This window comes from Salvelinus alpinus, chromosome 3 (assembly GCF_045679555.1).
Source record: "Salvelinus alpinus chromosome 3, SLU_Salpinus.1, whole genome shotgun sequence".
Classification (NCBI taxonomy): Eukaryota; Metazoa; Chordata; class Actinopteri; order Salmoniformes; family Salmonidae; genus Salvelinus; species Salvelinus alpinus.
Window position 1 is genome coordinate 67,521,326 of NC_092088.1, and position 15,519 is coordinate 67,536,844.

At 40.0% G+C, this 15,519-nt stretch overlaps 1 protein-coding gene across 1 annotated transcript; it reads left to right on the forward strand.

Moving 5' to 3' along the window:
* Nucleotides 1-549: 549 nt before the first annotated feature.
* LOC139571192 (hepatic leukemia factor-like) lies at nt 550-15,269 on the forward strand. Its single transcript, XM_071393816.1, has 4 exons — nt 550-982; nt 2,739-3,092; nt 6,986-7,197; nt 11,659-15,269. Exons 1-4 carry the CDS (start codon nt 850-852, stop codon nt 11,872-11,874), a joined length of 915 nt encoding a protein of 304 aa, XP_071249917.1. The 5' UTR covers nt 550-849; the 3' UTR covers nt 11,875-15,269.
* Nucleotides 15,270-15,519: the final 250 nt, after the last annotated feature.

Sequence of the window (15,519 nt, forward strand, 5' to 3'; positions counted from 1 at the left end):
CAATATGCATTTGTTCTTCTATGTATGTGGGAACAAATGATAGCCTAATTTAAAGTGAATCTGTCATGTGTTTCACATATGAGGATGCGTTTCTCATAGAGAACAAGGGATTCAAAACTGATGGCACTTTGCATCTATTATGAAACAAGGGCCAATTTATGCCTACATAATGTTATAACAGTTTAATAAGATTTTCTACACACAAACTCGGATATTATGCCAATAGGCCTATTACTCTCTGTGCGCATTCAGGTGATGAATAGCCCTGCAATGTCTGATCTTTGAACCCTGTTAAACATTAAGATAAATTATAGGCCATAGGGCATACGACTAGGTCTATTATAATATACTGTAGTAGCCTACATAGGTAACTTTCACGACAGACCGAATAAAGACCGGAATTAACATCTGAGTGGCGTTTAATCACTTTTAGACACTGGCCTCATTCATTGTAATGATGAATTGGTCGGGAAACACAGACACACACACACACACACACACACGAGAAAAGAGGGGCGGTATCTCTCAGGGTTTGACGTCACACACTTCGGTTCTCACATATGGTATGAATGGAATGGGTGAACGCTATCTGTCTTCTTGAACGCTATCAGTCTTCTGCTGCAGACGACAGCCGATATTGGAATAGCCGGTGGCACTGGAACCAGCTTTGCACGGAATCTGTCCACTGAGTTAATTTTTCTCTCCAGTTAGGCTAACTGAACAGGTTAAATCGACCTATTCTTGTGATTTAGATTGATCTGTTTTGTTTAATATTTTGTATTAGCCTATCTGCATAATAATACCCCAGGACCAGGTTTAGTGCATTTTTTACAGCTAAAGGAAGAAGTGATGGATAAAATAATGTCCAGACATCTCACGGTGAATCCACGTTTTCTACCTGCGTCGAATCACTGCGTACTGAAGTCTCTATTGGAGAACCCCATGAAACTACCCTTCCTCAAACATGAACACCAAAATGAAAGTAAGAAATAAGTATTTTTTATTATTATATTATGTTCCAAGTCTATAGAACAACTTATCTTAAATTGAAATTATTCTAATTTGTATAGAAATATACTTTTCTTTTAAATTCCATTGTTTATTTATGTATTATTGTGTAGTTTATTTATAGGATAAGCTACTTGTATCTACACTGTAACAGAAAACTGTAAATTATACGGTAATTTGGGGTATTATCAACAGTAAAATACTCAAACTTTTTACTGCAGCATACTGTAAATGATGGTTCATTGTGAGAAAATATATATATGTATTTCGAATGGTACTGTAATTCCACCACACAGAATACAGTACAGTACAGTATTTTTGGCGTGCCAAAAACCTTTTAACTACTATTGGGTGTATGGTGTTGTTGTTTCTGGCTCATTAACATATTTTGAGGCATGCCTTGTGAGAGGCCATATCTGTTGCACCTGTGTGTGAGAATGCTGTACAATTTGAACTCCTATTTCACCTTCATTTAACTAGGTAGGCTAGTTGAGAACAAGTTCTCATTTACAACTGCGACCTGGCCAAGATAAAGCAAAGCAGTGCGACACAAACAACAACACAGTGTTACACATGGAATAAACAAACATTCAGTCAATACATTTAAAAAAGAAAAGTCTATATACAGTGTGTGCAAATGAGGTAGGATAAGGGAGGTAAGGCAATAAATAGGCCATAGTGGTGAAATAATTACAATATAGCAATTAAACACTGAAGTGATAGATGTGCAGAAGATGAGTGTGCAATGTGGTTATAGTGCCCCGTAAATTTGTCTAGGAGACAGATTGGAGTGGCATCTAGTTTTAACCCTCAAATGGTTGAGCATTTTGCTATGTCCTTTTGGTCTGTTTTGCCCTTTAGTCACTGCCAGTTTGGAAGCCTTTAAGGTCTCTAGAAGTACAAATGATATAAACACCAAATATTCATTAATATGTGTAAATACTTTACCTAGCAGCCAACCTGCTTGCACCGATCCCGTGTAATTACAATAACATACTGTGAAATACAAACAATCCCTCCCCTCAATGAATTTCATTGATTCATCCATTTATGAATTCCGATTACGGTAGCATTGACCTTTTTATAGTATAATACAGCCTATTTTACAGTATTGTACTGTATGTCATTACACAGTACTTGCTTTGATAACGTATTTCTAGAATTTCGCTACACCCCCAATGACATCTGTTAATCATGTGTATGTGACCAATAAAATTAGATGTATTTATATTACAGTAGGAGTACTGTAATATGAAAGGCATAATTTTACTTGCTACGAGCTGCCTGTAAGCTACTGCCAAATTCACACAGTAACCCCTTTACAGTGTTTGACCTGTTTTGGCTCCAGGTAAATAGCCCAAAGAATGCATTTCAAATATACTTTAAAGGTCCCTCAAACTCAACTCTGGGCCTCAAAGCCAGTTCCACTGCATTTTTTCATTGTTCCCCTCTAATCAGGGACTGATTTAGACCTGGAACACCAGGTGTGTGCAATTAATTATCAGGTAGAACAGAAAACAAGAAGGCTCCAGACCTCATAAGGTAAGAGTTGAAAAGCCCTGCCATAGAGGATACTTTATTCTCCCAAATTACAGATACAATAAACTGAAATAAATATTCTGCATATTCAATATCATAATACAAGCCTTGTGATAGAGCAGCATTGTTTAAAAAGAAATATATATATAATGTCTTGGTACTAACAGTGGACCCCCCAATGTTCTCTCTAGGGTTTGAGAAGGAGCGAGAGAAGGAGAAGAATTTGGATGAGGAGAGGAGTGCCCCACAGTCAGCCTTCCTTGGCCCGACGCTGTGGAACAAGACTCTCCCCTACGATGAGGACAACTTCCAGCTGGAGTACATGGATCTGGACGAGTTCCTGTCGGAAAATGGCATTCCGTCTGATCTCGCCACCGCCGTCCACCGCGACCAGCACCAAACACACCAATCACAGTCCCAGCACCAGACGTCAAGTAGGTCACCAGCCCCGCCCACACCGTCGCCCTCGGTGATCGACCTTAGCAACCATGCCAGCGCATCGACGTTGGTACACACAAGCATGGGCCGTAGTCTCACCAGAACAGGTGTGTAAAACACACACGCACACCTTGCATACATACCAAAACACACAGGGAAACAAGGAGGAGCGGGGACAAGAATGTGCACACCTCTACAGTACACCATAAAATTCATCCTTTCCCTGGCTTTTGTCACTAGGGAAAATATTCCCCCTAAGCACTGCTCTCAGATCATACTAATCTCAATAATTTGAAGTGAAAATACAATACACCTGCTAGTCACCATGTTTATTAGTAAGGTGTTAGATGTACACTATTTTTAAATTTTAGCAGACGCTCTTAACCAGAGCAACTTACAGTAGTGAGTGGATACATTTTCATGTTCACACTAGTCCCCCGTGGGAATCTAACCCACAACCCTGGTGTTGCAAGTACTGTGCTCTACCAGCTGAGTCACAGAGGACCACTTTTATGAGAGTTGCTATTGCAATTAATAAGGTTTAGAACTGTCACCTCGAGGGGTCCAGTAGCATATTTTATTGTCACCTCGTAATCGATGAGTAAATCAATAGATACTGTGTAGAGCTGTCTGTTCATTTCACACTTGGCCTTGGGTTGGGATGAGCCAACCAATGCATTCTGAGGGTGTCAGAATTCAGAACAAATTATGTCAACATAAAAATAGATGAGAAGGAAAAAGATGAATCATGTATCCATCACAGTCCTTAGTGTCTGTGCCCCCATTAAAATGCAGGCCCAGTACGACTAGAGTGGAGGACTGCTTTATTTGGTTTCTTAGAAGAGGCCACAAACCCAGAATGGAAAAGGTGTGAAATTCAACAGATGTTCTGATGGTGTGACCCGTAAGTGTGTTGCACACAGAATACAGACACACAGCTTCAGGCTGTCTGTACTTGGGCTTGTCTCTGCGTAATATCTGTGTTTTAGGTACATACTGTGCTGTACCTACCTGCACTGGGTCATGGTCAGAAGTAGGAGCAGGTGTACCTCACGTGAACCCAGCTAACACACATTGTAGAATCTAATGCAGTGGTTCCCAACTCCAGTCCTCCAGTTCTCCCAACAGCATACATTTTGGTTGTAGCCCCAGACAAACTCACCTGATTCAACTCATTGAGGGCCTGATGATCAGTTGACAAGTTCAATCAGGTGTGCTTGTCTGGGGCTACAATAAAAATGTGTACTGTTGGGGGTACTCGAGGACCGGAGTTGGGAACCACTGATCTAACCTATACGACATATGGACCAACAATAACCAACCACACCCAAAACACACAATGTAAACAGCATGTAGGCCAGTCAGACTACTCTCTTCAAACCCCTACCACCACTGCGGGAAGATGTTTGGGGGTAGGGGTTTGAAATTAGATACAATTCTGATTCCTGGCCATGCGACTTGTGTCTGAGCGGTCAAATCTGATTTATTTGACCTCAAATGTTTTTTAGATTGTTATTTAGCATATCTTGTTGCTTGCTAGCTACTCTGATAGTTTGACAAGAACATGTGGTAGCTAACTAGCGTGTTAATTGTTTACAAACAAATGAGTGAATGTGCTAGAAAGCTCAACAGCCACCTAGATAGTTGGCTGCTGTGGCTAGCCAAAAATGACTTGTTTTAAAAGTTGGATTATCTTATCCTTCAAGGCTTTAAAAGTGTTTTTATACTATGATTTTGAACATTCGAAGCAGACATTGTTGTCACCTTCAGCACCAGCACCAATCAGCCTACACCACTGTGCACACACCCGACATTACTATGACAACGAGTGTAGCCATGTCAGCAAATGACTGCTGTCTGAACACACACAGATCCGATTTGGTCACTTGTAACTTGCTGTTTGGACAGTCAGTATTCCAAAACAGATTTGAAAAACCAAACTGATTTGAGCATTAAGGCCTGCAATTTGAACAAGGCTTAATTAACTTGATTAATTAGTGCAATGTTCTGTTTGTAAGTCACTAATTTGAAGTACTTCTCTTCTGAGAGGCAGGTGTTATACCACATCTATATGGCTGCATTTACACAGGCAGCCCACTTCTGATATTTTGCCCAATTATTAGGTAAAGACCTGACCTGATCTGACCAATTAGTGAAAAAAGATCAGAATTGGGCTGCCTGTGTAAACGCAGCCTATGTGGCTCTCGTCCTGATTTCAGTCTGGATGCTCAGGTCAGATTTCTTTTCTCTGAAGTGTTTGTTTTGCACATTACCTTCCATTACCATGACAACTACCTTAGAATTTTAAAGGACAATGACAGGAAATGAGCATTGCATCTGTGTGCTACTTCAGAGGCTACATCAGTGTGAATGTGCAAATCTGATATTGGTCACATGTAAAACTGTGTGTTGACAGTCAGAAAAAAATATTTGATATGAAGAAAAACCTGAATTGGGTTCTTAGGGTGGCTGTGTAAACAATTCCTTAAAATGTTGGGGTATTTGTCATGGTAACAGCAGGTCATGTGCACATTTATATTTACTTCAGAGCAAAGAAATCTGATCTGAACGTCTAGACAGAGGTCACATGGTGGATCAGGTTTGTATGAGTATTCAGATCCACATATGGAGGTAGTATAAATCAAAAGTAAAAAGATCTGATTTCATGTTTTATTTTAAATATCAGGTATGCAAATAAAATATCTGAATTGGGCTACGTGTGTAAACACAGCCTAAGACACTTCTGAGAAGCAGATTGCCTTCTCTTGATTGAAGTGAAATCTTCACCTGGAGGTCAAATCTCTCTCAGTGCATCCCTTTAGCTAATTAGTGTAATGTTCTGTTCCTTAGTCACTCGTCTCAGGCACTTCTGATTAGCAGGTGCTTTACTCACTTCTAAGAAGCATATGTTGTCTTCTCTTGATTGAAGTGAAATCTTCATCTGCACTGGAGGTCAACCCTGTCTCTGTACATCCCTTTGTAGCTGTGCTGAGCTAGGTATAGATCTATCTATACTGTAAATCTCAGACTGAATCAGTGTGATTAATCTCGTCCACCAGCCGACTCTCTCTGGTAGCAGTTGAGCCTGAGGTAGAGGTTAGTTAAGTAGATAAGAAAGTCTTGACCAAGTAAGCCCTGTCCGAGCCAGAACAGCCCATAGAGGCAGAAGGCTGTCTCCTGTTTCTATAGCGCGAGGCAGCTTGAAGTACACCTCCTGGACACTTGTTAGAGTGTGATTATAAATCAAATGTAAATCTGAATTTGAATACAAGTGCAAATAAAAAACTGTAAGGTTTTCTATACAACTATTATACCTCAGCTCAGTTAGAGAATGGCCTAGTCGTCACATCAGGTTCAGATCTGTAGGGCTTTTCTGTATCCTGTGCACTTGACCAATAAACTTTGATTTGAGAATGAGGTTCAGATGTCATTTGAAAAGGAGCAGGGCCTCTGGCACTATCTTTCTCTCTCTCCCATCTCACACCAGCTGGCCTCCAGTCTCCACTCAATGCAAAGAGATAGATACATGCATAATGTTTGTGTAAGAGACAAGTGGATAGAGATTTATAATATGAGCCCTGTCCACATACCCATTTTATAACCGATGTGCTTCTGTCCAGTAGTTGGTTCAGAGTTTATTTTGGATGGGAATTGGAGGGGGAAGAGGGGAAATGTTGGTACTCACACTGTTTTTTTTCACACAATGGCAAATTTTGGTGTAGATTGTGAGTGTTAGCTTTGTGTCTTGTGCCCCATGGTGGCCACTGTTTGTCACTACTACTGGATACATTATAATAACAGTACAATTGTTTGTGGTGCTGGGAATAAAAACGCATTACTTTCAATTTGTCACTTTTATCATGAATGTCTTGAAAATAGTGCACCGACACACCAAACGAAAAAGTATGCAGAGGTAATTTCTATAATTCTATGAACTACATTTCTCTAGCCTATTTCCATGTCTCTAACCTTCTGTTGTTGTCTTCCTCCCCTTCTCCAGCCCTGCCATCCAGAAACACTCCCAGCCCCATCGACCCAGAGTCCATCCAGGTGCCGATGAGTTATGAGCCCGACCCTGCTGACCTGGCCCTGTCCAGTGTACCGGGACAGGAGATGTTCGACCCCCGCAAATGCAAGTTTGCCCCCGAGGAGCTCAAACCACAGCCCATGTTCAAGAAAGCTCGCAAGGTGTTATTCCCTGATGACATGAAGGTGTGTGTGTCATCTAATTTATCAGATTACTTAGCGCTGTGTTATCCCTGATTTTATAACAGGTAGAGTTGTTCATAACGCTGACTCATCTATTATTTATAGATAATAATCACAGTGAATGAATGGCATGTAGACAGAGAGCCATTAATACTGATTATAATCTGGTTCCACAACAACACTAAAGCCATATGAAAACAAGGTGTGTGAGTGTGAGAGACTTAGGGGATTTGCCTTTTTAAGTTTGTTCGCATAAAAGTGGATTCATGCATGGTTTTAGTACATTAGTGAATTGACTGAAAGCTGATTGTGCAGCCATACAAAGGTTATGGGAAAACTCCACTAGCTGCCAGAGAGAGAGATGAGGGGTCATTTTTTAATGGGAGAGGTCTATCTCTGACAGTTAGCAAATGGATGTGTTTAATTTCACGGAGTGATTTTTCACAGAGTGAACGTACTGTATCTTTGGAGCACCAAAGACCTTTTGACCACCAGCTTGGAAGCCTTTGTTAAGGCCCATAGAAGGTCAAGTGATATAAAACACAAAATTGTCAGTAATATTCTGTAATGTGTAAACACTTTATTAAGCAGCCAGCCTGCTTGAACCAATCCCTTGTAATTATAGTAAAATATTGTAAAATACAAACCCCTCACCTCAATGAATTTAATTAATTCATCCATTCATAATTTATTCTGATTACAGAGGCATTTTTTTTTTTTTACAGTATAATACAGCCAATTTTATGATATTGTACTGTGATACTGTATTTATTTTACAGTAGGTGTACTGTAATATGAAATGCATAATTTTACTTGCTACGAGCTGCCTGTAAGCTACTGCCAAATGTAAACCCTTTACAGTGTTTGACCTGTTTTGGCTCCAGGTAAATATCCCAAAGAATGCATTTCAAATATACTTTAAAGGCCCCTCAAACTCAACTCTGGACCTCAAAGCCAGTTCCACTGCATTTTTTCATTGTTAAATTTTACAGTATTGTACTGTGTGTCATTGCCCAGTACTTGCATTGATACCATATTTATATTAGAGCATTTTACTCACCAGGAGCTGCCTGTAAGATAATGCCAAATTCATGGCAACCCCTTTACAGCGTTGCTTAGGCAACTGTTTTGGTACACAGCAACAAGCCAATGAAAAGTTGGCTAAAGCTACCAATCCAGTTAACCCGCTTATATGAAATATGTGAGTTTTTAAAAATGATAATATTGGTCATCTGGGGTCTTATGTATAACCGTTGCGTACATTTCAAACTAAATATCTGCCTGTGCCATTTCTAAAAAGACTGCACACATACACAAATACTGAGATTTATAAACTTAGCACATACCATACATACACATGTTGCCCATTAAAAATCCGACCGGTGCTGAAACTATGCACGTTAGAATGAGCATTAAAGTCCACCTTTTATGGTGACAGTAACGCCCTCATTTACTGTATACTTTGGAAGTATTGGAATTAGGCCGAGTTAGTTTCTAAAGGAAATAGCAATGGAGAACTTGACCAAATGTCTCTGGAGGTGTTGGTTGAATGTTTTAACATTTTACAATGTTAAACACACAGGGTCCCGTGTGGCTCAGTTGGTAGAGCATGGCGCTTGCAACGCCAGGGTTGTGGGTTCATTCCCCACGGGGGGACCAAGATGAATATGTATGAACTTTCCAATTTGTAAGTCGCTCTGGATAAGAGCGTCTGCTAAATGACTTAAATGTAAATGTAAATGTACAATAACATTTGCTGTGTCTGACAGTTTCTGAAAGAGAAAAACTATTGGAAATTGCTGTGGAACTGTAAACAGATCATTTGAAATCAGTAATGTTTTGCGTTAACTTTTTCCCAATCCTAAATATACTGCACTGGCCGCAAATTGTTATACATTGTCTAGTATGTCTACTCGAAAAGAAAAAAAACTACTGTGGTAGCCTACGCACTTCAAAGCAAAATATCAACTGTCTGTTAAATTCTACTGTATATTATCAACTGCGCTCCCTTTTGGATGCATAGAGCAAAATAACTTAAATAATAGTCTAATAGGCCAAATTAAATTAGAGATGCCATGGTAATTTGTTGTAGGTTAAAGCTTCTTCAAGAATATGAACCCATCATGGCCAGAAAATGCGGTGAGGAATTTATTCTATTTACTATGTTAAAGTGGGTCCAATTAAATGAGAGATGGGACGTTCTAGGCCTATAAGCTACTTGGCAAGTACGAAACCATCATAGTCAGAAAAATAATTTATTCTGCAATGATCATAGAAAGAAAATACAGTGCATTGGGAAAGTATTCAGACCCCATGACATTTTCCACATTTTGTTACGTTACAGCCTTATTATAAAATGGATTCAATAGTTATTTTACCCTCATCAATCTACACACAATGCAAATGTATAAAAAAAATTGATATCACATTGACATAGTATTCATACCCGTAACTTGTTGAAGCAGCTTTGGCAGCGATTACAGCTTTGAGTCTTCATGGGTATGACGCTACAAGCTTGGCACACTTATATTTGGGGAATGTCTCCCATTCTTCTCTGTAGATCCTCTCAAGCTCTGTCGGGTTGGATGTGGAGCATCGCTGCACAACTATTTTCAGGTCTCTCCAGAGATATTCAATCGGGTTCAAGTCCGGGCTCTGGCTGGGACACTCAAGGACATTCAGAGACTTGTCCCGGAACCACTCCTGCGTTGTCTTGGCTGTGTACTTCGGGTCATTGTCCTGTTGGAAGGTGAACCTTCACCCCAGTCTGAGGTTATGAGAGCCTTGGAGCAGGTTTTCATCAAGGATTTCTCTGTACTTTAATCTGTTCATCTTTCCCTCAATCCTGACTAGTCTCCCAGTCCCTGCCGCTGAAAAACATCCCCACAGCATGATGCTACCACCACGATGCTTCACCATAAGGATGGTGCCAGGTTTCCTCCAGACGTGACACTTGGCATTCAGGCCAAAGAGTTCAATCTTGGTTTATCAGACCAGAGAATCTTGTTTCTCATGGTCTGAGAGTCCTTTAGGCACCTTTTGGCAAACTCGAAGCGGGCTGTCATGTGCCTTTTACTGAGGAGTGGCTTCTATCTGGCCACTCTACCATAAAGGCATGATTGGTGGAGTGCTGCAGAGATGGTTGTCCTTCTCCCATCTCCACAGAGGAACTCTGGAGGTCTTTCAGAGTGACCATCAGGTTCTTGGTCACCTCCCTGACCAAGGCCCTTCTCCCCCGATTGCTCAGTTTGGCCGGGCGGCCAGCTCAAGGAAAAGTGTTGGTGCTTACAAATTTCTTCCATTTAAGCATGATGGAGGCCACTGTGTTCTTGGGGACCTTCAATGCTGCAGAAATTATTTGGTACCCTTCCCCAGATCTTTGCCTCGACACAATCCTGTCTCGGACCTCTACGGACAATTCCTTCGATCTCATGGCTTAGTCTTTGCTCTGACATGAACTGTCAACTGTGGGACCTTATGTAGACAGGTTCTGTGCTTTTCCAAATCATGTCCAATCAATTGAATTTACCACAGATATACACCAATCAAGTTGTAGAAACATCTCAAGGATGATCAATGCCAACTGGATGCACCTGAGCAAAATGTCGAGTCTCATAGCAGTCTGAATACTTATGTAAATAAGCTATTTCTGTTTTTTATATTTAATACATTTGCAAACATTTCTAAAAATGCTTTGTCATTATGGGGTGTTGTGTGTAGATTGATGAGAAAAAAAATGTTTTAATCAATTTTATAATTAGGCTGTAACGTAACAAAATGTTGAAAACGTGAAGGGGTCTGAATACTTTCCAAATGTAGTATAGTACTATGTACTGTTTCTAACTATTTTAGAATGCAAAGATTCAAAAAATGTATCATTGCTGTTCTCACTAACGGTAAATGATTGAATCCTGTTATTATATTTTTGTTATGAATAAGCGTGTCATCGTATCCCACATTTTAACCACTAAAAACGGTGCATGTTCTAAAGTTTGCGGGAAGCTAAGCACATTCTCACTTCAAGTTCAGTTTGTATAAATGCCAACTTTTGCGTGAAAACTGGTTCACTAATGTTTTGGGGTATATTTTGTACATACGCAACGTTTATAAATTAGGTCTCAGGTGTTTATAATTAACTGTGCCATTGGGCACGGAAGTCCGTTCGATATCTAGTTTTGATTTACATTTGGTTGAGTTGTCAACAAATTCACATTAAACGTAAAATCAACAAAACAATTCACTGTCATTGGATTTAGGTTAAAAGTTGGGTGAAAAAAGACGAAATGCCCTTAAGTTGATGACTTTTTGCAAATCCAATTAGTTTTCCATGTTGATTCAACTTCATCACATAGACTTTTTGGGTTGAAATTATGTGGAAACAACATTGATTCAATCAGTTTTTGCCCAGTGGGACATTTCCCCTCTTTTAACTCCCCGCTCTCTTCCCCTGCACCTCTCGAGCAGGATGACAGGTATTGGGTGAGGCGTAAGAAGAACAACGTGGCTGCCAAGAGGTCACGGGACGCCCGTCGGCTCAAAGAGAACCAGATCGCCATCCGAGCGGGTTTCCTGGAGAAAGAGAATTCAGCACTGAGGATGGAGGTGGGCGACCTGAGGAGAGAGCTGGGGCGCACCAAAAACATAGTGGTCAAGTACCAGGCTTCACACGGACCTCTGTAATGGGACTGAGACAGAATACACTCACACACAGATAGCAACTACACACACACACAAACATAAAGAAAAACACAAACACACACACACACACACAAATATGAGGCTGAGAGGCTGAGCTTACAGCTGTCTGAGACAACCACCCAATCAAACCCCCCATTTATCTCACCCATGTCTGTCTCTGATTGGCACTTTAGAGTGAAAGCGGATAACGTTGTGTAAAGTGTGAGTATGAAACGGAATGTGTTTCCTTTATTTCTGGGCTATGTGTGTTTTTAATTGTATTATTTTCTTTTTTATATATCTATCCACACATAGCTAATGTATTTTATGTGTTATTTTCCTTACACGGTGGTTTGTACATATTGTCCACGGCGTTTACTGTGGCATTTCATTTTTTTATGAATATGTATGAATGAATGTTATATTACCTTATTATTATTATGTTATATTACCTACCCTCATCCAACTCCCGCTTGATCCATAACATCTGTTATCGTCTGTTGATGATCTTGTGTCTGTGGTTGCCATGGTTTTCTATGGTTTCCATACTGTAAATATAGGTTATGTCAGCTGAGATGTCTCTGCTGACGTTACCTGTCCCACTTCATCCAGCTTTCTTTTTAATCCACCCCCCCCCCCCCCCTTTCTTATGCTCTGTCAGAGATAAGCTGTTTGTAAAGTGTAGAATCTTGATGTAAAGAATCACTGCACTGCTCACACTTTGAAAACTATCTAATGCCTACATACCGCTAGCCTGGGTACCCAACTGTTTCTGCATTAAGTAACGCTACACAGTTGCCTGATTAGGCAACAGCATGTTAGCTAACGCAGAGACAGACTGGCATCCAGGCTAGCATTCTATGATGTCAGCTTTGTCATTTGTTCATTTCGTTCATATGGCAGTGTTATGACCAGGCAGGTTACCCGTGATACAAGTCAGTATTCGACGTCTATCCATGTCTGAGGACGTCGGGAGATGATATGGAAAACAGCCACAAGGGGCAACAGTGAGCCCTGTTACTTCCAAGTAGGTTTTGGTTTTGCTAAGATGTTGCGAATGGGTGTAAGCATCTGCCTCTGATTCCAACGGTTGCATGTTTGAATCCAGCGATAGAAAGAAGTTTTTATATTTTTGTTTTATCCCTAACCTATCCCTAACCTTAACCATTCAGAATTAGAGAGTTAATGCCTAAACTTAACCTTAAACACTTCGAAATTTGACTTTGGAACAACTTCGAAATATGACGATTGAGAAACACGGATGAACGTCTTATTGTGACGTAAAACTGTGAGAGCTTGTAGGTTATGACAGTGTTATTTATAACTTTGTTAACACAGGTTGTTTCAAGTTACCTGTCACCAGATCATTGTTTCACCGTGTTGTACAGAAGAACTGTCAGAAGCTAAAGCAATAAGCCCATAAAGCAGTAGGGTCTTGGTCTCCTATCTACCAAGCTTACTGTCACAGACAAGCGTGAAACTACCCTCTTTATTTCATTTGTAATTACTTGTATTATTTACATATAATCTGGCATGTTTTTATTTCCTCTTCAAGCATTCAAATTTGAACATTATCAGCATCCATGCAATAGACAATAGACGTTATCATTTTCTTTTACTCTTCCCGAGCATGACTTTTCTCTGTCAGTATCCGTATTAAGACAGCCTCTCAGTCCTGCTCAGATTGAAAGAAGTCCTGCTGAGACTGAGACTGTACTAGTATGGACACTGCACAGATGTTCTCTGTGACCCAACGAGATGAATGTAACAGATGTACTACTGTATATAACAAACACAGGAGGTTGGTGGCACCTTAATTTGGGGAGAACGGGCTTGTGGTAATGTCTGGAGTGGAATCAGTGGAATGGTATCAAATACATTAAACACATGGTTTCCAGGTGTTTGATGCAATTCCATTTACTCCGTTCCATCCATTATTATGAGCCGTTCTCCCCTCAGCAGCCTCCTCTGATAACAATCACACTGTACATTGAGCGAATGAATGGTGTTGCCTATACAGTACGGTGGAATATACTCTAATCACTTTATATCTTTACTACAGACCAAAACATTTCAGTATACAAAGGATATATTGATATATTAAAGGTTTTATTGTTTATACAAAGATATTCATGTTTTTGTACAGTATTTTTCCCAACATATATATTTCTTGTGTATTTTAAAAATGAACTATGTATATTAAGAACTTGTTTACTTTTAACAAAAGCTGTTTTTTAGATACTTTGCCTGGACATTACTAAAGACCACATTACAAATGAAACCGACAGTTTTTTTTGTCTTGTATGTTTTGTTGGACTGTTCATTTGCTGCAGTCTAAGAAAATAATGATATCTGGATCTCTTTAAATTCTTACTTGTATGTAGTTTTGATATAGAATAATGTAATGTCCCAAAAACAAACACTTACAGTACCAGTCAAAAGTTTGGATACACCTACTCATTCCAGAGTTGTTGTTTTTTTAATTTTCTACATTGTCGCAAAAACCAACAAGCGCTATGATGAAACTGGGACTCTTGAGTGGCGCAGCGGTCTAAGGCACTGCATCTCAGTGCTAGAGGCGTCACTACAGACCCTGGTTTGATCCCGGGCTGTAGCACAACCGGCCATGATTGTGAGTCCCTAGGGCGGCACACAATTGACCCAGCGTCGTTGCCCGGTTAGGGTTTGGCTGGGGTAGGCTGTCATTGTAAAATAAGAATTTGTTCTTAACTGACTTGCCTAGTTAAATAAAAACTGGATCTCCTTTCCGCCACAGGAAAGGAAGACTCAGAGTTACCTCTGCTGCCGAGGATAAGTTAATTAGAGTTAACTGCACCTCCAGGCTGTGTAAGGGCTATTTGACCAAGAAGGAGAGTGATGGAGTGCTGCATCAGATGACCTGGCTTCCACAATCACCCAACCTCAACCCAATTGAGATGGTTTGGGCTGAGTTGGACCGCGGAGTGAAAGAAAAGCAGCCAACAAGTGCTCAACATATGTGGGAACTCCTTCAAGACTGTTGGAAAAGCATTCAAGGTGAAGCTGGTTGAGAGAATGCCAAGAGTGTGCAAAGCTGTCATCAAGGCAAAGGGTGGCTACTTTGAAGAATTTGTTTAATACTTTTTTGGTTACTGCATGATTCCATATGTGTTATTTCATAGTTGTGATGTCTTTACTATTATTCTACAATGTAGAAAATAGTAAAAATAAGAAAAACCCTTTAATTAGTAGGTGTGTCTAAACTTTTGACTTGTACTGTATGTTAAATCTCATGTTCATTTGTTCCTTTTGTGTGATTTTTTTGGTGCATTTTTTCCCCAGATTATGGGTTCCCCAGGGCACTTACATGCTGTATTTTGATTATGTTTCTCATGATCACAATAAAACAGTTGATATCATCTGCTAGTTATGTGTTCCTTTGGGTGATGAAAAAAGGCGGGTCGATTTGGAACCAATCTACGACCTCTTGGTTAAATTCGGTGGTTTCACATTATGGCATCCGGCGAGAAAAAAAGCAACAAGACAAGATAGGATGCAATAACCATCTGCATGTCATACATTGTGGGAAAAAAACATAGAAAGAAATGTCTCTTAAGCTGATCTTGTTTTTTTTTAAGTATCAGATGACATACGGTTTCCAAAAGTAAC